The sequence below is a fragment of the Equus przewalskii genome, chromosome 13 (assembly GCF_037783145.1).
Source record: "Equus przewalskii isolate Varuska chromosome 13, EquPr2, whole genome shotgun sequence".
NCBI classification, from domain to species: domain Eukaryota; kingdom Metazoa; phylum Chordata; class Mammalia; order Perissodactyla; family Equidae; genus Equus; species Equus przewalskii.
The window spans coordinates 4,755,933-4,779,625 of NC_091843.1; the positions used below are offsets into that span (position 1 = coordinate 4,755,933).

The 23,693-nt window shown below is 54.8% G+C and overlaps 2 protein-coding genes across 3 annotated transcripts; one reads left to right on the top strand and one right to left on the bottom strand.

The window, feature by feature from the left end:
- Positions 1-2,304: 2,304 nt before the first annotated feature.
- CLTB (clathrin light chain B) lies at positions 2,305-20,563 on the top strand. 2 transcript variants are annotated; one of them, XM_008538697.2, is made up of 6 exons: positions 2,305-2,821; positions 7,903-7,949; positions 14,910-15,027; positions 15,285-15,396; positions 17,191-17,244; positions 20,116-20,563. In XM_008538697.2, exons 1-6 carry the CDS (start codon positions 2,635-2,637, stop codon positions 20,285-20,287), a joined length of 690 nt encoding a protein of 229 aa, XP_008536919.1. In that variant the 5' UTR covers positions 2,305-2,634; the 3' UTR covers positions 20,288-20,563. The 2 variants fall into 2 exon arrangements, with proteins under 2 accessions (XP_008536919.1, XP_008536920.1); XM_008538698.2 differs by lacking the exon at positions 17,191-17,244.
- A 2,131-nt stretch (positions 20,564-22,694) lies between these two features.
- HIGD2A (HIG1 hypoxia inducible domain family member 2A) lies at positions 22,695-23,627 on the bottom strand. Its single transcript, XM_008538700.2, has 2 exons — positions 23,474-23,627; positions 22,695-23,124 (listed from the first exon to the last, which is right to left on the bottom strand). Exons 1-2 carry the CDS (start codon positions 23,625-23,627, stop codon positions 22,958-22,960), a joined length of 321 nt encoding a protein of 106 aa, XP_008536922.1. The 3' UTR covers positions 22,695-22,957.
- Between the last annotated feature and the right edge of the window lie 66 nt (positions 23,628-23,693).

Below are 23,693 nucleotides of genomic sequence, written 5' to 3' on the forward strand. Positions count from 1 at the left end.
AATATTGAGGTTTGGGGGTTGGTAGGTGGGGTTGCCTTATATCATTCTTTCTACTCTTATATATGCTTGAGATTTTCCACTAAAGAAGTTTTAAAAATTTCTCCACTTCAGACTTCATAAATTGAGATTTAGAGTCTGTCAGATTGCCCCATATCTTTGCTGAACTTTTTTAAAAATTATTTTATTATTTTTAAAGACTTTATTTGTCTGTTTTCTCCCCAAAGCCCCCCCCCGGTACATAGTTGTATATTCTTAGTTGTGGGTCCTTCTAGTTGTGGTGTGTGGGACGCCGCCTCAGCACGGCTTGACCAGCAATGCCATGTCTGTGCCCAGGATCCAAACTGGTGAAACCCTGGGCTGCCGAAGCAGAGTGCACAAACTTAACCATTAGGCCATGGGGCCGGCCCCTCTTTGCTCAACTTTATTTATTGATGTCTTTTGACCGCTACTGAGTTTCACAATTAAATGGCGAATTAGGAAACTAGAACTGTGTGTAGAGATCTCCAAAGATATTTAGAGAGGTGCCGAGAAACTGGGCATCCCCAGCATAAAGAAGTGCTACATGGTTCAAAATATAACTTTAATAATAATTTTTAATATTAATGCTTGAGAGTAAGAGTAATGTACAAGAGCAAGCATGGCTGCAGAACAATCTGGACCAGTAACTTGTATAAATTAAACATGGAGCAAAGCTCTGCTGATGGGTAAATTAGGAAGGAGCAGGAAGAAAGGAGGAGGTAGTTGGGGAGAGTGTCTGGGGGATTTGCATGTGTCCACATGGTACAGTGTTGTGTGAGCTGCTGACTGAAGCCTGGCGGGGGTGGGGTGGGGGGGTGGAGGGGGTGGAGGGGCGTGGGGGGGTGGGGCGGGGGAGGTCAAACAAGGGCATCCCTCAGAGGGCACAATGGGCGCACAGCATGTTCACTCATCCTTCTGTCTCCACAAAAGTAGCCACATTAGTGGCTGGTTTGTTGTGCAAACAAAACTTTCTAGGGCTTTTCAGCACTGAGCTTGCAGTTTTGGAAATAAGAGGTGTGAGATGGTGGTGGAGCGGGTGCTTGGACCAGGCTGCGCAGGGCCAGGGCCTTAAATTTCATTCTTTCTTTATTTTTATTATTATTATTATTATTTTTTTGAGGAAGATTAGCCCTGAGCTAACATCTGCTGCCAATCCTCCTCTTCTTGCTGAGGAAGACTGGCCCTGAGCTAACATCCGTGCCCATCTTCCTCTACTTTCTATGGGACGCCTGCCACGGCACGGCTTGACAAGCGGCATGCTGTAGGTTCTCACCCAGGATCTGGGCCGGGGAACCCAGGGCCATCTAAGCAGAACGTGCGAACTTAACCCCTGGCCACCGGCAGGCCCCTCTTTCTTTTTTTATGCTACTAATAAATGACTATATTCTCAACACAAGAGTGAAACCTACATCGAAGTATTACTGAGCAAAACTGAAGTGCCCCTTCACCCCAACTCTACCTCTACTCCCCACGCCCTGAGGGAACCACTCCCCGCAGCTGGGCACACAGCTTTCTTTTCTCTCTTCCAGTTCATAGTTGACCTTCAAGTCTCAAATGAGAAAGAGAAAATCCCAAGTGCAGACCTGGTGAGGGTTCCCGGCTCTCCCGGTACCCTGTGTTGAAACCGCAGCACCTCAGCCGTGGAGCTGTGACTGGCCACTTGCCATCTGTTGGTCTCCTAGATTGTAACCTCCCCATGGCCAAGGCTGGGTTTTACTAAATTTTGTCGTCCTGATGCTTGGCGAGGCCCTGGCAGGGAGGTGGCACTCAGACATGGTTTACTGAGGGCACTGGGTGGAGGAGGGGCAGGCTGCCTGGATAAATTAGATCTGCCTTTCTCAGGCCGGCTCATACTTAAGAGACTTTTAAGGGGCCCAGCCTCTGAGTAGGGGCCCAGTCAGGTCATCCAAGTCGGCCGCGCAGAGCCCTGGGGTCTAAGCTGAAGCCTCTCCAATGACAGAAACGCATGAAAAATGCACTAAACCAACACGGCCTAGTGGGAAGGGCCCTGGACTTGCAGGACAGATACAACGAAGCCGTGGGACTTCATATCACCTCTCCGAGCCTCGTTTTCCTCCTCTTGGGGAGGAGGAAACTCTTAATCACGGGATTTAGAATATCTGCCCAGCTTAGGTGAAGAAACTTTTGCAGAATGAATCAGGGGCAAGGTCTGCGCGGCGACCACCCCCTCGGTGCTCCCGAGGCCCGGGCCGCCCGCCCGCGGTGGCCGCTTGTCCAGCCCGCTCCCCTCTAGACCGGCCGCAGGCGTGCCTGGCGGGGCGTCCCGGGAACGGGCGCCGCCGGCGGGGAGCGGGGAGCGCAGCCCCGGCCTCGGGCCCGTCGGGCTGGGCCGCCGGCCTGCTGCCGCCCTCCTGTGGCCGCTGCGAGGCGACCTCCGGCCGTCCCGCGGGCCCCCTCCCTCGGCCGGTGACATCACCGCATTCCCGTCCCGGCTCCTCCCGCCTGCAGCCGCAGTGACAGGCGAGCCGGGCCGGTGGCGGAGAGGAAGTGCGTCCCCGCGAGGCCGGCTCCCCGGGCGGCTCGGGTGACAGCGTCGCGGCCGCCGGCCGGGCAGAGCCGAGCGCCAGGCGGACGCTTCAGCAGAGACGCGGGAAAATGGCTGATGACTTTGGCTTCTTCTCGTCGTCGGAGAGCGGGGCCCCCGAGGCGGCCGAGGAGGACCCGGCGGCCGCCTTCCTGGCCCAGCAGGAGAGCGAGATCGCGGGCATAGAGAATGACGAGGGCTTCGGGGCCCCCGCGGGCGGCCAGGCGGCCCTCGCGCAGCCGGGAGCCGCGGGGGCGGGTGAGTCAGCGCCGGGCCTGGAACCGGGGGCCGAGGGCTCGCCCGGGGTACCTGGCCAGCGCAGCCCGGGCCCGGGCCCGCGGTCGAGCGGAGAGGGCCTGCTGTCCACGGCCAGGAGCAGGCCTGGGGCCGTGCGTGCGCCGAGGGGGCCCCGGGGGAAGTGGGGAGGAATCGTCTTGGAGATCCCCATCTGAGGCCGCTCCTGGCCATGGATCTGGTGGCTCCCGGAACAGGAATTCATCATGACACTTCATCCCTGGGCCAGCTCCACCACTCCCTGGCTCTGGAATCCAGCCCTGCCCAGCCTGAGAGTCTCTCCTGAGCCTCCCCGGTGTCTGGCTGTCCCAGGCTCCCAGCTAAGCCGTGCAGGTGTGGGCACAAATGCAGACCTCCTGGCCCCTTCAGGGTTAGCTCCCTCCTACAGCTGGGAAAGCAGGGCTCAACTGGGTGCTCCAAGAACTCACAGACCTTTCCTGGGGACCACCTGGCATCCTGCAGCCACTGAGCTAGGCACTTTACTTACATTTAATCATTTCATACACATTATTAAACCCATGTCAGAGACGGCAAAATTGAGGCTCAAAAGGTACACCATTGAAACAACTAGTAAGTAGCAGAGAGGATTTAAACCTGTTTCTGTGACACTCTAAGCCCTCTCCACCTGACCACACTGTCTTGGGTCTGCCTGGCTCTGAGTCTGATGCCAGGGTGGGGGCAGGGCCGCAAAGGGCTTCAGTCAGATGTGGTCCTGCCCTCCCCGGTTTGTAACTGTCCATTAATGGTTTTCCAAAGGTGGTCCAGGGCTATCGCGGTTAGCTTCAGACGCAGGGTTCAGGGCCTGATTGCTGTGACAGCATGTTATCAGCGATGTTTGGCTTGAAAAAACAGTTTCCTAAAATATTTAGTAAAAATGTCGCTATCACCTTCATGGGTACATCCAAAACAGCTCTTGCTTCCTGCTACTGTTGTCGTTTGCTGGGGGTTTATGGGCCTGTTGGAATGAGTGGTAGCTTATATGTTTAAAAGAATATTGATAAGTGAGGCTCCTTATAGTCGTGTTTGCATTCATTCAACTTTAACTGAGACCTGCTGTGTGCCAGGTCCGCAGGAGTACAGACATGAAAAAGACAGTTCTTGCAGCTTGAGGAGTTTGAAGCATCTCTGCATCCCCTTGATATGAGAAATGTAACAAGTCCTCTGTAACATGCAAGAAACTGGAGGCCCAGAGAGCCTAAATATCTTGCCCCAAGTCACACAGCCATGAGTGACAGATCTGGGACTTGATCCCAGACCTGCCAACCCTGGGCTCCATGCTCTTTCAAATGCTGTGGCCGTCATGCTGGCAGGCGATGGGACGTTCGGGTTGGGGGGGATCTTTTGCTACCCAACCAAGCCAGCAGTGGAGCTCTTCTGAAGCAGCAGCTGTGAGCACCTCAGCATAGACCCTTATGCATCCCAGGGCATTCCTAGGAAATGCCCGCCCACGTTCATGCACCAGTATTAATTTGTCCACACCTCCTTGAGACCACCAGCTTGGCCTGGGGGAGGCCCTACTGAGAAAAGCCTGCGTCAGAGCCCCCTGAGAAAGAAGGGCAGGCAGAACCTAGGCTGAGGGGAAGCATCTGGGAGTTGAGTAGGTTGTGGCCTCTCCCAGGACAGTGGGGTTCTGGGAACTTAAAGCCTGATGGAAGGTTCCCTCTCTGGCAGGGGTGGGGCATCGATTGGCCCCTGACCTGAGGTGGCAGGAAGAGAAGCAGGGACACGCTCTCTGAGGGTCTCCCGGAGTCACACCTACCGGAGCTGCCAATGCCCAGCTGCCCTCCTAAGAGGGGCACGGGAGCAGGAGTGCTGTGGGATAGCAGCTCAACTGGCGGCCACACAGGACGGGGCCGATCCGACCCTCTTAGGCCTAGATGGTGCTGAGCAAGTATCCCCCTGACCAGCCGTGAGTGCCAGAAGCCTGGGCGGGTGGAGAAAAGTGCCTTGGCCTGCTGGGAGCTGGGCCGAAGCTTCTCCCGCTGCCGCTGCCAATCAACACCCCTGGGTCTCTCTCTGAGACAAGCCCCTGCACTGAGTGCCCTGGCGCTGGGCCCCCAGGTGCTCCTGGGAAAAGGTGTCTGGTGCAGGCCTGAGCCTGAGCTTCGCTGTCTCCCCTGGGGCTGGATCTGTGGCCAGCCTGAGCAACAGACACTTTGTTTCCATTCATCAGCCTTGGGGAGGGCCCAGAAAGTTTATATTTTCACACCCAGATTGCAGAGCGCCCAGCCTGGCTCTGCCCCTGACTTGCCCAGTCAGTTCCTGGCAAGCCCATTTCCCCTGCTGGGCCTCAGTAAACTCCCAGGAATGTTCTGGACTCTGTCTGCCCCTGCTCTAAAAGGGGTCAGGAATCTGAGGGAAGCAACACCCTCAGGGTTATCCCTGGGACTCATGTCCGCTGCACGCCTGTTCCGCCAGCCTCTGACTGTGGACACACGGTTATAGACGTGCAATAGCCTAATTGGAGAGCATTGTGGCGTCAGAGCCTCGTGATTCTGTGTGCGGGTGTGTGCAGATCCCCAAAGGGGCTGAAACTTCATCCCCAGAGGAACAGTCACGGGACTAAGAGACGGGGGCAGAGAGACTTTCCAAAGGCCTGGGGGGCCTGCGGATGAGGGGCCTGAGACTGGGAATGGTCAGGGTGGAGTGGGGTGCTGCAACTTCTACTCCAGAAAGGCCCAGCGTACAGACCAGCATCATTGTGAATGGACCCTGGTAACGTAAGGCCCTGGTAGAGGAGATGCCCGGGGAGAAGAAGCCCCATTGCAGAAGATGCTGCCACTGAAACCCCATGAGCCCCACCCTGATTTAGGGACCAGGCCACCTATGCAGGAGAAGCCCTATCTGAATGATTAAGGATGACAGCTGACATAGTTGGTCAGAATCCATCACTGTTTGAAAATAAGGCAATTATAATTTATATCAACCCGGGATTATTTCCATGCGCATAAGTATCCGTGCCTTCAATCCCCTGGCTGAAAGCACTGTCGCTGCTGCTCATGGCTCTGTCTGGCTGGTAAAGGGATACTTGTCCATCTGTGGTACTCTCGTGTGGCCTCCCGTGGCTCTTTGCTAGGAGGCACTGCAGTTTCTGAGAGGCCTTAGACAGGCCTTGCAGATGACAGTGGGTCCCCAAAGAGCAATTCAACTTCCATTTAGCCAACACTTGCCGCTTGCCCATTCTGTGCAGGAGCCTTTAGGAGCTGCATGGGATACAGAGTCTGGTAAGGGAGTGCATGACCCCTGGGAGGTCATAAGTAATTGCATAAGAGGGTGGGGATGCTGTACCATATTCTAGGATACCCCCAAGGTGAGACCTTCCATCAGCACCTAGGGAAGTAGAGGAAGTTAATGGAGGGCTTCCCAGAGGAGGTGACTTGTGGACTGGGTCTTGGAGAATAACTGGATCCCAAAGAGTATTGTTTAGAGAGGGAGCAGGAATAAAGGCACGAGGTGCAGGGTGGTGTGTTTGGGGAAGGAGGGAACTAGAATTTAGGGTTTATGAGAGGGACTGGTGGGCAGTGAGGTGGAAAAATGGGCAGGGCCAGATTGTAAAGACCCTCAAGTGCTATGTTCCAGGGTGTGATGTACTCAGTCGGCAAATATTTCTTCAGTCCCTGTTCTGTACCGGGCGCTCTTCCAAGTGCTGTGCCCCAGCAGTGGACCAAACAGAGTCCCTGCCCTCATGGAGGGTCCATTCAAGTGGGGAAGACAGATCATAAACACGTGCACGAGTGAACACATCAGGCTGTGGGAAGTGCTATGGGGAAGATGCCGCCCGGAGGACGGGTGCCGAGGGGCGAACGTCGGGCGGGCAGGCAAGGCCTCTATAATGCAGTGTTTGAGCAGAGGCTGAAGGGAGTGCAAGGGCAGCCCACGTGGAATTGGGTCGGAGGGCCTTCCAGGCAGCGGGAACAGCACCTGCCAAGTCCCCCGAGGCAGGAGCAGGCCGTGTAGGCCACTGTGGTCCGTGGTTAGTGGATGTCTTTTTGGTTTGTTTCCATTATATTTTTAGTCAGAGGAGTGACATAAATAAGTGTATGCTTTACAAAATGTCAGCCCAGGCAGTTGGTTTGAAAGAGGGTTGGGAGAGGGTGAGGCTGAAGTCTGGGAGGCCTATGATTGGACAAAAGCCACTCGTTCATTCATTCTTTCTTTAATGCATTTATCCATTTGTTTATTCAACAAATAGTTTCTAGCTCTTACTAAGTTGCAGGTACCATGCAAGGCTCTGGGTAGGACAGTGGTAGAGAAAGGACACAGGGTGTGCCCCTCCAGGTGTTTGCCACTAGCAGAGCAGGCAAAGCAAAGCAGGTGTGGGTGGGGTGGGGAGCCGGGGCTGGGCCGGGCAAGGGGCAGAAAGCAGAGGGCAACTTTGAGGGTCACTGTCGCAGCAGAAGCCACAGGAATTTGTTACTAATAGACGTCAGGGAAAGGGATGGGGAGGAGTCATTGTTGAGGGCAAAATGAAATCCATCTGGGAGGGGCAGGAGGAAAAATAGGCCAGGTGCTGCCTGATGGGGGCTGCCGTTCCTGCTCTCCCAGATGGAGCAGTTGCTCAAGGCACCACAGGGACAGACAGAGACACGCAGGCCCCTTTTCCTTAGCCCTCGCAGACCCCGCCCTGAGCCTGCAGAGCCTCTGCTCCTACACCGGGCACAGAGTTCACAGACAATCGGGCCATTCCCAGCCACAGCTGAAAGTAAATTAATTTCAGGTAGGCGAGGAGTATTACTGGCTGGATGATCCTGGGCAACCCCATAACCTCTCTGAGCCTCAGTTTGAGAATCTGTAAAATGGGTTGACAACAACTTCATCACAAGGCTGTGGTGAAAATTCAATGTGATAATGGCTATGATGGCTGTGAGAAGGCTTTGTGAAGTCAAGGATAGAGCCCAAGTTATTTATGTATTCATATGTCTATGTATGTGGGGTCAAAACACAAGGGCATATACAGAGGTTGGCTCGGGGCGCTACTGTAGGACCATTGTGTGCTTGCTATAAGCTGAGCAATGAGTAATGCTGTCTCCTTGTTCTCTCTCTAGCTGGTTCTGACGACATGGGGACCACGATCAATGGAGATGTGTTTCAGGTAAGCAAGATTCTGTCTTAGCAGTGGTAGGGACCGACAGCCTGAGTCTCCGTAACTTATGGCCCCATCCACGGTAGGATTAGGGCTCCAAGTTCTTGTGCTCATCATGTCTGATGCATTGGGATGGGAACAGAGAGAGAAGTTTTGACAAGGTTTTTTTGTCATGTAGGAGTAAGGGATGAAGAATAAGGACCACCAAAGACAAGGATTGATGGGGTGTGACCTCAGGTTGCCCACAGTGATGTCCAGCTTCAGGAGGGAGAGATAAAGAGGCCCACAGTGGCACAGGCTGCAGGAAACACATGGCCCTGCACACATGTGTGCCACCGGCAGGAGGCAGAACCCAGGGGCCACTCTGGCCATATGAGCATTTTAACTGGGCAGGCCTTTGATCCGGAGGTTCCATGTCTTGGAATTTTCCCTAAGGAAATAACTGGACAAGGACACTCAGATTCTTTGCAGGATCATTTATAACAGCAGGCAAACTGGAAACAACCAGCATCAGGGGCCTGGGTAGGTAAATTAGGAAACCATGCTGTTGTTAAAAAGAACAAGTGAGCTTTCCGAATTGACATGAAAAGAGGCCTACAATATATTAAGTGGAAAATCAGCTTGCAGAATAATATGCTCAGTATGGTCCTGTTTTTTATTTTAGACATATAAACATCTGAAAATATCAGAGAGGATATGCGCCTACTGTTAACAGTGGTTAGCCCCGCGCTGGGGCGGGGGGATGAGAATGGGACTTCACTTTCACTGGCTTGCTTTAAAATTCTTTGTAATGATCTTACACCACACACACACAAACCCAAAAAGCACCTAGTAAAGATATTTCTAGTTAAAGCCTGCCTCTCTCCGCCCCCACCTGACCCCTCTGTCCTCATATACACACAAATCAGTTTCAAAGTACTTACACTGACAGAACTTGGATGACAAGTGGCATCCCCAGGACCCCACGGATGCAGCAGTCCTCACCACCCCAGCCCCAGATGCCTGGTGGGGCGAAGCCTTCACTGGATGAGCCGTAATTCCCCCTGCCCCGGGTCAGGCTCCTTGACTGCGGGGGCTGCAGCTTGGGATCTCCTGAGCTCCGCCCTGTCGAGGGGCTGGCCTCCAGAAGCCTCAAGGAGAATAAACAATACTTTCTTATGTAAGAGGGTTGGGCTGGTACCTTAACACAGGGAAACTGGCCAAGTCCCGTTTCTGGAAAATTACTCAACTGTTAGCAAGCTAGAAAAGCCAGTGTCTAGGACTTTAAGAGCTTCGTGTCTACTTGGGCCTGACAGCACCACATAAGCAGCACTTAGACCTGTACAGTTGGGTAAATCGTTGAGACTCAGGCTGCCCCTGCCATGGGCACACTCAGAAGGACTTTGCTTGACCCAAAAGGTCAGTGTCCTAAAGTGGACTGGAGCCGAGGTAGGAGCACCTGGCACTAGGAGCAGGATAGCCTTCCCTTTCTATAGGTTAGGATCTTGAGGCCTTCTCCCTCCCCGGCCCCCACCGCCGCTTTGTATTTGGTGGATGTGAGGGAGCCTGGGCCTCCTTCCTAATCTCAGTGGGAACTCTTCTGCTCACCGCTACGAATAATGACCCCAGGTATGTTTGTTTGTAAACCATTTCACATCCGGGCCATGCTGGAATCCGTACAGGGGGCGGGGGGGGGGGGGGGGCGGGGCACAGATGAGGCGAGGCACTCAGAAGCTCAGTGGCTTCATCCCCTGCCCCTGACCTGGTACCCTTTGTGCCACTCCCCTGTGGCTAGGCTGGGCTGGGCTGGCCGGGCCGCAGGTGGGAGGCCCCCAGCCCTTCCTTAGGAACAGGGAGCAGGCTCTGGCTCGCACTGCAGGGAGGAGAAGCCTCGTTTGTGCACGACCAACACTTTTAAGGGTCCTGGCAGAGCTTTCTTGCTACATTTCTTAACGTCTTCTGGAAGCCTGTGGGCCACTACGGGTCCAGCTAGGAACCTGATCCCCACCAAGTCCTAAGGACAAGCCTGGCCACATCCATTCCTGTTCCATCTGGCACGCCAGGGGCAGGGAGAGAAGGCCCCGCAGGACTTGCTCCCCCTGCACAAACTCTCTCTCCCTTGCTCCGCACGCCCCCATCCCCCTTTGAGCCACTTAGAGGGATCAGCAGCTCAGCTTAGCTTAGCTTAGCTTTAGCTGGTCAATCCCCAAGATTCAGTGCTTCATCCTCCTGGCTGGCCCTGGAGTCACAGCAGCCGCTCAGCCAGCATGGCCCTTGGGGGCTCTCATGGTGCTGTCCAGCAGAAGGGTCCCTCACAAGAGGGCTGCCGGGGAGCTGGACCAAGGTCAGCCTGGCTCTGACGGTAGCCTCCCACCTTTTGGTCCTGGCCATACCCGACCCCTTTGCTCTCAAGCTCGAGAGGGGCTTGGGGCATTCCTGCAGCCGCTGGTGAGCCCCCCTGGGCAGCCTAGCCTCCTGACAGCTGACCCAATTTCCTCACTGGGACCCTCAAGTGATTAAAGAGGAGCCCTGCTGGGGCCCCCAACCTCCCTGCTCACCGGCAGGGGCAGGAAAGTAAGTCCAGAGGGGCCGGAGGAGAGGAGCCAGAAAACCGCTTCTCAGGATGGACCAGGCCAGCAGCACTGCTGTGCTCTTCCTGGTGGTGCCGGGTAGGGCGGGATGCACGGGCCAGCCCTCACCTGTGCACAGCCTCTACAGGCCTCAGGGCTTCCACAGCAGTTAGCGCACGTGGGCCCCACTGCACACGCTCAGTGGGTTGTTGTCACTGTCATTTAACAGGAGCCCAGGGAAGGGATTTCTCAAAGGCCACACATCCAGTGAGTGGCAGAAGGGAACTCAAAGCCCAGTCCTGTGATGCTGTGTCCCAAGTTGTCCCTGCACCCTCCACATCGCTTTGCAGGCAGACACTCTCTCCTTCATTCAGTCAACTCTCATTCTCTAAGTGCCGTGCACTGGGCTCGGGGCGGTGGATGTAGAGGCAAATCCAACGTGTGTTTGTCCTCAAAGAGCTCGCTTCTAATAGAGGACAGAGACCTGGAAAGAAGCGATGGTAGCAGAACAGGAAGGGCTTGGGTATGGGGGAGTGTTAAGAGCTAGGAGTCTGAATTCTCACTATGTGTCAGGCGCCACCCAAGAGCTTTACGTGTGTTAGCTCACTTCATCCTCCCAACACCCCTACAACGTAGGTTTTGTCATTATCCCCATTTCACAGAGCAGGAGGAGGACCAACAGGGAGGTCTGATACCTCGCTTCAGTTACACAGCTGGGACGAGCCAGCATTTGAATGAGGTTCAGGCGCCAGATGCTGGGCTGCACTGAAGTCGGGGAGTGCAACAGGGGACTGATGCTGGAAGTGGGTTTCCAGGCCACCCGGGGGGAGGGGGTGGTCCTGGCTGAGGGGACAGCATGTGCAAAGGCAGAGAGGGTAAGACACTCAGTCTGGGGCTTGCCTAGAGCCTGGGGCCTGCTGCAGAGTGGGCTGTGCTGGGGGAGCCCCGAGTGGCCGAAGGTACAGGGCTGCTGTGCCTGCAGGTGGGACTGGGGGCGCTGAGCACAGCTCCCAGCCAGAGCGTGTTGGTGGGCCCTGCTCCTGGGGCACAAGTGGTGGAGGAGGCTGGCCCAGCTTGGACAGGGCCTGGGGCCTGGGACATGGCTACCTCTGAGCACAAGGGGCTTGGAACACACTGAGTGGTGTCCTTGTATGTGCAGTGCAGCTGCTCCAGGGGCCAGGAGAAGCACCGGGGGTCCGAGCGGCTCCTCAAGGCTGCTCTTACACCCAGACTGGGGCGCTGTGGTGGGCTGCACGGAAGAGTCTGGATGGAGTCAGACAACCCAGGTTTCCTTGCTGGCTTTGCCCAGCCAGACTACCCTGGACTAGTCACTGCTCTGAGCCAGATTTCTCATTTGTCACATGGGGCTTAGAGGCCCTGCCCTGCTATCCCCATGGGTCAGTGACGAAAGTGCTCTGCAGCCCAGGAAGCTTCTCTAAAGTCCTGACCTAGCCACTAAGTGAGCTGAGGGGTGGTATGTGTGTGGGTGTGAGCGAGATGGGGGACCGGGAATGGGGCAGTGGGAGGAGGGGGCACGGTCTCTAATCTTGGGAAGGTAGACTTACCAGGGAGGCAAAAAGTCAGCCCCTGAATCGTGTACACGGAAGTGCCTTTGGTCCCTGTTGGCTACTATGTGGCCAGTATGTTCACACCCAGGAATTCTGCTGGAATCATGGCTTGGCCAGTTCCTGGCTGAGTGACCTTGGGACTTTGGCGCTAACTTTCCCTACCTATAAAACAAAGATGGTAAAACTTGCCATGTAGGGTTGTAAAGATCAAAGAGAACTGTTAAACTGCAAGTTCTCTGCAAGGTTTAGCACTGTAACTCATGAGTCTTCATTCTAGGGCGGGGTTTATGGAGATACTGGGCCCTAAAGGACACTGTGGGATGGGATTCCTGCCCAGAGGACCCTTCTCCAGCGCACCTGTCTCACCCCGTCTCCTCCCCACCTGGTGGCATCTCTGTACTTAGAGTTTCCCAAAGGCACTGGCCCCACATGGTCCTTATGCTGCCAGTTCTTGATCTGAAATGCCCTTTCCCCATCCTTCCTGTCCTACTCTGCCCCCAGGCCAGAGAGGTCATGTCCTCTCTTTCCCTGACCTGCATTACAGTGTATGCCCCAGCCATGGTCCTCATCTGTGAGGAACTCCCTCCGCTAAGCTCCCTGATGATGTGCTGTCTTGTTCATCTCTGTCCCCAAGCCTGAACATCTGTTAATTCATTCAATAAATGCTCTTGAAACGCCCCCACAGCTAGGCCCTCTGTGTTCTAGATACTGTACAGAGACAGGCAGTCTCTCCTCACGGAGCTCACTTGCTTGGAGGGAGGAGACAGGCAGTAAACAGGCACAGGCCAGTCATTTCGGATAGCGATGAGTGCCATGAAGGAAATAAAGTATAGCACCCGCATAAGCGCATGTACACGAAAGTTCCTGCAGCTGTCTGCAGATGGGACTTCTACAGGATAGTGCAGAGTTCTGGAAGTCTGGCCTCAGGACAGGTTGTTCCCTGAAGTGGACAGGGTGGGGCTCATCCAACAGCAGTCATCAACTTGTGTTCTCCAGATTAGGGCCCTGGGAAGGCCCCTTGGACGTTGTGAGAGACTCTAAATTGAAGTGGAATGCAGTGCAAGAAAGAGGAATAAGGGCAGCGCCCAACTGCCCCACCCAAGGGTGGGCCTGATGCGAGGTGCCAGGCTGCACTACGCGTGCTGGGCCTGCCCTTGCCTCTCCCGCAGACATCTGGAGCCTGCACCCCCGATGCTCTGGCTGCGGTTCCTTCACCAGCTGCCCACACCCTGTTGGGCACCTCCTCTGGCCTGGGCGCACGCTGGCTCTGGGGATCTGCATCCACGCAGCCACTGCTTATTGAGCACCGACTGTGTGCCCAGGACAGTGGGGGCACCCATGGACAGAGGGCACGCCAGACCCTGTCCTGTGGGGAGAAGACAAACGCTGGTATTTAGGACAGTTTTGATGAGTGCTTGAAGGAGGAGCACAGGGAGCAGTGAAAGGACGGAACAGGGCTCCGAGGCTGTAGACGAGGTCCTGCCCTCCCCCCGGGAGCTCGTGGTCCAGCGCAAGACTCACACAGCAGAAGGTGAAGGCTGTGGCGAGGAGCACAGAGGAAGGGGTATGAAGTCTGCGTGGGGGCTGGGAAATATCCCAGAGCTGGTGACTTGAGTGGGATGGAATAAGATTTCATCAGCTAGAGAAGGGAGGGGAGACAATTGCAGGCTGAAAGCAGGAGGAGACCAAGGCGGGCAGCAAGCGTGTGTAGGCTGTGTGCAGGCAGGAGTGCATAGGGTGTGCAGAGCACCAGAGCGGGAGCGGCAGGAGATGGGGCCGGGTCGTCAAAGGTCTCTAGCTTTGTGAGACCAGAAGGGAGCCACATCCTTGGTGGACTGACCCTCAGCCGCCAGCACTTCAGGTCCCCGGCTCTGGCAGGCGGCATGGAGAAGTGGGCAGGGCCCTGGCCTGGAAGTCAGAGGCCTGGACTGTGGCCCTGGCTCTACCACTACATCATGCCATGTTTCCTGGCCTCAGGTTCCTCCCTATAAAATGGGAATGAAGTAATAATAATTCTAGCCACCATTCATTGAGCTGTCACCCCATGCCAGCCACGCTTCTAAATGTCTTACGGATGTTGTTGCATCAAATCCTCACAAGAGCTCTTCGAGGTAGTTTTATTATTAATCCCATTTTCAGATGAGAAAACTGAGGCCCAGCAAGGGTAAGCAACTGGCCCCGGCCACATGCATTATAACAGGCAGTAGAGATGGGATTTGAACCTCGACAGTCTGGCCGCAGAGTCCAAGTTCTTCACCACTGCACAGGCCTAGCCGCGGCCATCCTGCCTGCCTGTCTCAGGGCTGCTTGTCTGCTCAGCAAGTGTTCACTAGCATCCGCTGTGTGCCAGCACTGTGCCAGGCACTGGGGACGCTGCAGCAAACAGGACAGACAAGGTCCCTGCTGTCGTGAAGGTGACATTCTGATGGAGGAGACAGACCAGGACAAGTAAACATATTATAAAGTGAGGTTTTTTTTTGGCCTGTATCAGTGTTATTGGGTAAATGCAACTGTAATAGAGAGTGACTTTAATGAGAGTCACACAGGGGACTGACTGGTGGCAAGAAGCATTTGAAGTTTTTTACATTTTTAAACTCATTTCATCCTTATGTTAACCCTATGACTGGATACTATAATTTAGCCCACTTCACGATGAGGAAAGTGAGCCACAGAGAGGTTGAGTAACTTGCCCAGGGTCACAGGGGGAAGAGTTGCTGGCAGAGGGCACAGCAGGTGCAAAGGCAGGGTACAGTCATAGAAGACAGTGGGTGTGAGGTTGTCTGAGATGTGAGGGCTGTCCTTGTACTTGGGCATCAGAAGCAGCAGGGCACACAGCTGTGTTTGTGTCCTAGGAGGCTAACGGTCCAGCTGATGGCTATGCTGCGATTGCCCAGGCTGACAGGCTGACACAGGAACCCGAGAGCATCCGCAAGTGGAGAGAGGAGCAGAAGAAACGGCTGCAAGAACTGGGTGAGGGCAGGGCGGGAGCTCGGAGCAGGGCTGGGGTCCCCCTACCCTGGGCTCCCAGCTAGGTCGGCTGTTTAGGACATAGTGGGGTATCAGGGAACCTTAGGGCATGTGGGGCCCCCATAATGCCTTAATGCAGGAACTGAGTGAGGATGGGCCCTGGGGCTGCTTGCCAGGGCCGAGGGGAGAAGCAGCCAGGGCAGCCATGCCCTCACATCCCTACTGTAAAGCTGCCACTCATTCTCCTGCTGGGGTCACAGATGCTGCCTCCAAGGTGATGGAACAAGAGTGGCGGGAGAAGGCCAAGAAGGACCTGGAGGAGTGGAACCAGCGCCAGAGTGAGCAAGTTGAGAAGAACAAGATCAACAACCGGTGAGAGGAGCTATGGGCACATGAGGAGGCTGTGGGGACGTGAGGGGGCTGTGGGGATGTGAGGGGGCTGTGGGCACATGAGGGGGCTGTGGGCACGTGACGGGGCTGTGGGCACGTGAGGGGGCTGTGGGGACAGTGAGAGGAACTCTGGTATGGGGACTGTCTGGAGGAAGGGTGATTTGGTGGCAAGAGCACGGAGGGAGGAGAAGCTGAAACTCCCAGGGCTGCTTCCTCGGTTGCCTGTGGAGTTCAGAGCCCTGAACTCGGAAGAGCTAGAACACTGTTAAGCTCTCAGCTTCTCCCCACGACAGACAAAAGCAAGTTATCAGTCAGCAGAAGAAGTTCCAGGACCCATTGGAATGTGAGGCAGACTATCCTGAGGCCTAGTGGCCAACAGCTAGGCTGGGCCCTCTGTGGCCACAGTTAGTGTCACAGAGAGCAGAGGCCTGGCTAGGAGTGAAGAACCAACCTGTGTACAAGATTTTATTGCCTGTAGAAATGACAACCACTTAACCCAGAGTGGCTGGAGAATAAAAGGAAATTAGTGGCCTGTATAGCTGAAAAGGCCAGGAGTAGGACTGCAGGCACAGTGTGCTCAGGGGCTGAAACAGTCAGTCGGCACTCCCTTTTACTGTCTCTCAGCTGCTTTCCTTTATGACATCCTTGGGATGGGGGGCAGAGATGGCCACCAGCAGCCCCAGGCTTCTGCTCTGTTCTCTTTGCAACCTCAGTGAAAATAGCCTTTTGCTCCCAATACCTCTAGCCGAAGACTTCAACCTGACCCTCATTAGTCTGGTGTGGGTCATGTGCCCATTCCAAGCCCAATGACTGTCCCAGAGGGAAGGACTCTCCTCCGATGGACCCAGCCTGGGCAATAATCTCATTCCTTGGGTTGTGCATGGGGTCCAGTCCCACCCAAACCACCAGGCGAGTCGGGGCAGCCTGATCCTTCAAGGGACAATCAGGATGCCCTTGTTGGAAGAAAGGGGATAGATGCTAGGCAGACAAAGACAGCAGATGCCCACCAAGAACACCTTTGTGGAAATGGGCTCAGACTAGATGCTACCCAGAAGCCCCTACCTGTGAGGCTGTACCCTTCAAGTACGAGGCATGCCAGGAAGGGAAAGGCTGGCTCTGGGAAGCCACCATACTTCTGTTCAAGAAGCTGCTGCATGCCAGGCTCTGGGCTGGGCACTGGGGAGATGGAGATGAAAAGGACCCAGTCTGTGTCCTCAAAGGAGAGAAACACAGGTGTGCAGCTGAACTCCACAGCAGGGCCCTCTGCAGCAAGGCTGTGGATGCAAGGGATGCAGGGTGGAGAGGGACCATCCTGTCTGGGACCTGGGCTTTGGAGGATGCCCAGGAGTTCATCATGAGAAAGAGGGCAGGGGTGGGGGAGGGTCTTCTAGACCAGGGAACAGCGTGATAAGAAGGAAAGGCCATTACGTCATGGGCACCAGGGAGTAGGGAGTGGTGGGAGAGAGGGCAGGAACAAGGGGTCACATGTGCAGGGCCTCCAATGCCAGTACTGGACACATACAGGCGACGGGGAGCCACTGAAGGTTTGTGAACAGGAGGAGTAATGCGATCAGGGATGAGTTTTAGAAAAGGCAGTCCTGTGGGCAGAGGTTCCTCACTCTCCTCGCTGGGCTGTCGAGAACTGCCGAGCCTTCCAGAACTGTGCTTCCTAACACTCTCCAACTGGAGGTACTAACACTGTCTTTCTTTCTCTTTAACCCTCTGCCTGTCTGTTTTGCCATCCTGTCTTCCCCCTCCTAACTCCTTCCCCTCAAGGATCGCTGACAAAGCATTCTACCAGCAGCCAGATGCTGATATCATCGGCTACGTGTACGTGTCTCCTTTGCCCCTCTGCAGGGGAAGCTAGAGAGGGCAAGAGCCCCTGTGTGTGGCTGGCACAGTTTCTTGAGTCTCCTGCTTGTGGGGTATAAATGAGTGTGGCTTGGCTGAAGGCAATGATCAGAGCAGGAGGTGTCCCCCCAGGACGGGTATAGTCACCAACCTTCACCTCCAACCCTCCAGCAAGTGTTTATTGAGTGTCTACTCTGCCTGAAGGCAGCTTTGCTATATCAAGGCAGAGAAAAGAAAAGAAGGCACTGGCCATCCCCAGGTGGGAGTGCAAATGGCTAGCAACCCATCTCTCTCCCTCTGAGGTGCCTCGCGGGGGCAGGGGAGGGGGTGAAGTGGTCTTCTGCTGAACAAAACAAACATTGAGTGCCACCTCCAGAGGTATAAAGAAGAAGAGACGCTCCCACGTGCACACCCGTACCCTCCTCCTGCACCAGGTGCACTGCTCCTCCTTAGAGCTCCAGCCGGAGTGTGGCCATGACCCAGACCACCATGGGGCCCTCTCACATGTTCCTGATTTGGGGTCTGGTCGGTACTGTGACTAATCTAGATCTAAGATGGCAGAGGTTTCCTCTCATGCTGCCCCAGTTTATTGGTAGGGACAGCCTGGAGGGTGTGTTGGGGTTTGTGAAGCTGAAGGAAAAATCCAGTGATGAAGGTGTGATGTCTGCCATGTGCACGTGTGCCAAACATCTGCTGTTCCTCCCACTGGGTACGTCCGAGGCAGTCCTCTGATGCTATCTGGGCTAACCCTTCTCTCACCGAGCACAGGACACACCAGAGTAACAGCCTTCCGCTCCTTCCTTCCAGCCAGCCTCCCATCTGTCTCGTCCTTATTGGCACTTACCCAATGCCAGTCTCTGGTCAAATAGGAATAAGACACACAGTCCACCCCCCAAGTTGCTCACGGTCAGGAGCATGTTGTGATAAGAGCTGTGTGGAAGGACACACTGAGCTCTGGGAGCCACCTCCTGCTGGGGGGCTGAGGACAGGCTTCAGAGATGTAAGACCTACAGCCAGACCTTCAAGTGTGAGAAGCAATGTGCTGGGTGGGGAGGGTTAGAAGAGGAGAAGGGCCTCCTGGATGGGAGAAGCAGCTTGGGCAAAGGCGATGAGACGGGAAATACCTGCAGCGGCAGGGGCAGTGGGCACGGTGGGAGCTGAGGCTGGGAGGTCAGCTTGGGACCAGTTGAAAAATGTCTATTTGGCCAGGCTAAGGAGCTGGGCCTTCATCCTGAAGGCAGGGGGGAGCCACAGGAGCCCTGAAGAGAGGGAGAGTCTAGACCAGCACTCCTCAGACTGAATCACAGGGGATCTTGTTAAAATAGAGATTCCGATTCAGAAGGACTGAGGTGAGGCCATGATTCTGCGTTCCCCACAAGCTCCATGGTGATGCTGATGCTGCTGGACCACACCCCACACTGTAAGCAGCAAGGTTCGAGGGGGCCTCTTGACCCTGAAGGGACAGCTCCTAGGATAGCTCCCCTGAGCCCCCTCACGTCCCCCTCCACATGGCACTTTGCATCTTTCCGAGCCTGCGCACCCCTGCCGCTCCGTTAGATCCTCAGGCCAGAGACAGAGACAGAGGAGCAGGGCGGAGACTGACTTCAATTTACAGGTTAGGAGATGAGCACACAGTAGGTGAGTGAGACCCCTGGGCGGGTCCAGGCATCTGATCCAGGGCCACCTCATCCTTGGCACAGCCCGTGCCAGGGGATCACCTGGAGAGCTCCTCACCATCAGTCAGGGCCTGGCATGTGGCAGAACCGGTCCTGCTGAGGATGCAGAGGGGGCTTCGAAGGAGAAAGGGGCTTTCCAGAGACCCTCGCTGGCCAAACAGGACACAGACCCAGCCCTCCTCACTTAAGAATCCTTTATTGTCTTTCTCCTAATGACTCCCACGTTTGGGTTTTGTCCACTACACAGTATTGACTACACTGTTTGCTCCATTGCTCCTTCATCAGTGGCTTCTCTGTCAACCAGAACTTCTGATGAAGAAACCACCAGTTTTCATCCTAACTTGATTTCAACCAAAAGCAGACTCCAGTGGAGCACTGCCCAGCTGTGGCTCCATAGAGATAGTCATTTCCGGCTAAAAAGACCTCTGTAGTCGAATGTGCTTGGGATGTGATAGATGCTCTGTCCATCACGTGCTCCACTGGAGGTGTGTGCTGCCTGCTGGCACATTAAAGGCTTTGAAAGTCTTTCTTTGAAGATGCTCTTTAACTGAGTTTTCCATACATACTGGACCACAACCCTTTTCTGGAAAACACTTGTAAGTGTCCATGGAACACGGAGCAGTGCTGAACCAAGTAGTTCAGTTAGTTAGATGGTCACTCAGTCTTAGCTCCACCAAGGTTTTGGAAATATTGAAAATAGCTGAAGTACTTGCAGTAGTTCCTCCGAGAGCCTTTAGGGGTCAGGAGCCCCAGGTGGAGGGAGTCTTGATGGAGAGGCCATGAACAGAGAGCGCCTAGGCTGGCAGGGCGGGGGAGGTGGGGAGAGGCTACTTGAGCTGGGTGGCAAGGGCAGAACTTTCTGAGAAGGAGAGGCCTGATTCAGACCTGAATGACAAGAAGCAACAAGCCATGAGCAGGTCTGGGGGCAGAGCATTCCAGGAAGAGGTGACAGCAAGTACAAAGGCCCTAGGGCAGGACCAGACTAGGCTTCCTCTGAGGCCAAAGCTGTTCCCGGGGGCCTGAGGCCAGAGGGCACAGGGCTGGGGAGGAGACCTCTGGACAAAGTACCCCAGAGTAGGCTGGGCAAAGCAGCCTTGCTCCATGGGGGCAGAGCACCACTGATTCAGGGGGAAGGCGGACAGCTGTGAAACCTCTGCCTTCTCTCCACTTGCAGGGCATCTGAGGAGGCTTTTGTGAAGGAATCCAAGGAGGAGACCCCAGGCACAGAGTGGGAGAAGGTGGCCCAGCTGTGTGACTTCAACCCCAAGAGCAGCAAGCAGTGCAAAGACGTGTCCCGCCTGCGCTCGGTGCTCATGTCCCTGAAGCAGACACCGCTCTCCCGCTAGATGCCTGCCACAAAGCATGGCCACAAAGCATGGGCGGGGCCGGGCAGAGGGGCAGCAGCTGCTTCGGCCACGGTGGAAACTGCCTCCAGCAGCTGCTACACACAGCCTATTCCGTTCCTCCCCGCCTCCCAGGGCTGGGAACGGGAACCTCACCCCACTCACCCCTCATGTCCTCCTGGCCTGTGGCCCAGCCCCTCACACCTCCTCTCAGTCCACAGAATTGTGACTGTTCCTCTTGACGTATTTTTTTTCTTGGCTTAAAGGGTGTGTTGTTAACTCTTTTTACACTTATTTATTATCATTCTCATTTCTCTGAAAGCCACAACTGGTGTCAGGGCTCAGTTTGTGCTTAGAACTGTCCCAGCTGCATGGCCTTGAGAGGTCAGGCTATTCCCCTGGAAACCCAGGAGCTCCCAGCTGGAAGTGGGTGTCCCAACCCGTCTATGCTGTTGCCCCTGCCCCCAGGAGGAAAGGCAGCCTCTCACAGGATGCTTTTGTAACCTTGATCCTTGAGCAAGCCTGTGAGGTAGGGATTCTGTTGTTCTCATGATACAGACAGTGACATCGAGGTTCCCAGGGGGTAAGCCGTTCAAGTGGGAGGGAAGAGGCAAGACCAGCGGTTCCCAGTGGTGGCTCCCTTTCAGTCTGGGTGGGAGGCTGCTGAAGGCAGCCTTTGCCAGACCCTCTTCCTTGGGATTGGCTGGGACCCTCTGGATGTGGAAGGCCCACCGCTCTGCCTATTTTGCCCCCTCCTTCAGCTGTGCCCCTCTGTGGATTTGGGATAAACAACCAGTGAGCACACCTTCCTCCCCTTCAGCAGAGGCTGCAGCAGGGTGTGTTTAAGCCATGTGAACTGCACAGAGTTGAAAAAGATTTGAGTAACTGCTAACTGTACAAGTTTCCTAGAGCTGCCGTAACAAAGGACCACAGCGTCAGGCTTAGAACAACATAAATTTCTTGTCTCACCGATCTGGAGGTCCGAAGTCCAACACGAAGGTGTTGGCAGGCCACGTTCCCTCTGCAGACTAAGGGAAGGATCTGTTTCGGCTTTTCTTCCAGCTTCCGGCAGGCTTAGGCGTTCCTTGATTCGTAGATGCATCACTACAATCCTGACTTCATCTTTACATCATCTGCCCTCTGTCTTTGTGTCCAAATTTCCCTTTTTCCAGGACACCAGTCATATTGGATTATGGCCCACCTTAATGAGCTCATTTTAACTTGATTACTTCTGGTAAGACTCTACAGTCACGCGTCGTTTAAGACCGGATATATTCTGAGAAATGCCTCGTTAGGTGATTTCCTCATTGTGCGAACATCACAGTGTGTACTTACACATTCCTAGATGGTATAGCCTTCTGCATAACTAGGCTCTATGGTACTAATCTTATGGGACCACCGTCGTATATGTGGTTTGTCATTGACTGAAACATCGCTATGCAGCACATGACTGTGTTTCCAAATAAGGTCACATTTTGAGGTACTGAGGTTAGGACTTCAACATACCTTTTTGGGGGGATGCAATAATGCCAACAGTGAAAAATAGTGGCCCTCCTCTTTAGAAGTGCCATAGTCCTCAGCTCTCCACATCTGTTCCCTGAATCCTGAGGTCAAGGGTCAGTCACTACAATGTACTGCTCTACATTTGAAATCTCCACCTTACAGAGACCACGGTGAGGCAAGATACTTGGCTGGCCCTAGTCATACACTCCTGCACTTAGAAATTTAGACTGTCAGAGGGTCAAGATGTGGGCATGTCTTCTTTACTCTTTTCCCTTGTGAGGGCTTGCAGCTTGTGTTGAAACTGATGGAGTAACACATGGAAGGAACCTCAACACTTTAGAGCTGAACACAGACAGGAACACCTGTTTGAGACTTTACACGAAGGAGAAACTCACAGGTTGCTTCTCTTCTAGAATTTGCTCAGGTCCCCAGCCTCCTTTCTTCCTTAACCCTAAAACACTAGGTACACAAACCACTGGCAAGCTTTGTGACTATGTTCTTTCCATTACACCAGGCTGCTTCTTCGAGCCTCAGTTTCCTGTTCTGTAAGATGGATCAGGAACCAAACCGGGATGGTCACAATTGGTGGAATCTTAGGTGCTCCGAGGAGGTGGGAGTGGGGCGAGGAGCAGAAACACAGTGGAGGGCATGGCCTCCTGCCTCTGACAGGACCCCGGCAGGCTCATGAAGGAAGGTTTTCCTACTGAAAGTTTGAAAATTGCTGGAAAGATCAGTTTTTTCCAAATAGCATCACCCTAGGGAATCTCTACTTTTAACAAGTGCCCCAAGCGACTTCCCAAAAAAGTTTGGGAATCATTAGACTGTATGATTTCTAAAGGCCCCTGCAGTCTTTAGCGTGTTTCCTCCTAAAACCAAAGACCAAAAACTTCGAGGATGAGACTGAGAATGCACTCATCAAACCACAAGTGGATCAGTTTATTAAGTAGGGAGGGGAGAAGGTGCGGCACAAATAGAAGTACGCAACACCCAAACTGAACCGAACCTGAAAGTCCTGAAAAAATGTGTCGGTTACACGGGTTGGCCACTTCCTCCCCCACCGACTCAGGCGCTTGTCAGGGGAGCTGAAGGAGTAAGTTCGGCGGCAGGACCGGTGGTTGCTCCCGGGGCTGGGAATGATCCCCCCGGAGCTTTCAAGGCCAGGCCGCGGGCTCAGGGTCGAGACTTCATAGCGGACGCAGCCAGACCCAGCAAGATGGCTGCGACCGTGAAGCCCTGGGCGGCGATCCGGGTGCGCATCATGAACTGGGAGCGCTGGCTCTGACCCCGGTGGAAGCAGTAGAGGCCATAGGTGAGGGCGGCCGCAGTGCCCAGGCAGCCTGAGGAGGGCACAAAGCAGGTGGGGAGTGGGAGCCTGGCCGTGGGGGCCCCTCCCCTCTTTGGGTCTCCCTTCCCCAGGCTCAAGATCTCTGACCGCAGCTGAGGGGAGGACGGACGGGTGGGAGGGGTTGGTCGAGGCAGGGACCTAGGAGTTAAGAGTCCGCTCCATCCCAGGCCCCCGATCCCGCCCTGCTCCTGCTCCAATCAGGTTCACCCTCCCCGCCCGGCCCCTTCGCCACATCTCTGGTTCATTCTCATTCCGATCCCCCTGCGCCCCCGGTCCTCCCCTAATTCATTTCCCCAACAGCACGGTCCTCTCTGTCTACAGTTCCTACAGCGCGAGCTTACCTATGGGTACCATTGGGTTCTCGCGGGTCTTGCGAAGGAACTTTTCCTTGAAGCTTTCTGGAGTGCTGTAGACACTGGGGCTAAAGCCTTCAATGACTGGGGGCTTCGATGGTTCAAAGGGTGCCTCCGGAGTCACAGGGCCAGTCGTCCCCATGGCCAGGATAAAGCTGTAGGAGAAAGTAGGGACGCTGAACTCCGCCTCCCGATGAGGTCGTGAAAG

Excerpts from the sequence above, each read along its gene's own strand:
- CLTB (XM_008538697.2), top strand. The coding sequence starts at position 2,635 with ATGGCTGATGACTTTGGCTTCTTCTCGTCGTCGGAGAGCGGGGCCCCC. Across the intron at positions 7,950-14,909 it reads TCAATGGAGATGTGTTTCAG|GAGGCTAACGGTCCAGCTGA; the intron begins GTAAGCAAGATT and ends TTTGTGTCCTAG. Across the intron at positions 15,028-15,284 it reads GAAACGGCTGCAAGAACTGG|ATGCTGCCTCCAAGGTGATG; the intron begins GTGAGGGCAGGG and ends CTGGGGTCACAG.
- HIGD2A (XM_008538700.2), bottom strand. The coding sequence starts at position 23,627 with ATGGGGACGACTGGCCCTGTGACTCCGGAGGCACCCTTTGAACCATCG. Across the intron at positions 23,125-23,473 it reads GAACCCAATGGTACCCATAG|GCTGCCTGGGCACTGCGGCC; the intron begins GTAAGCTCGCGC and ends TGCCCTCCTCAG.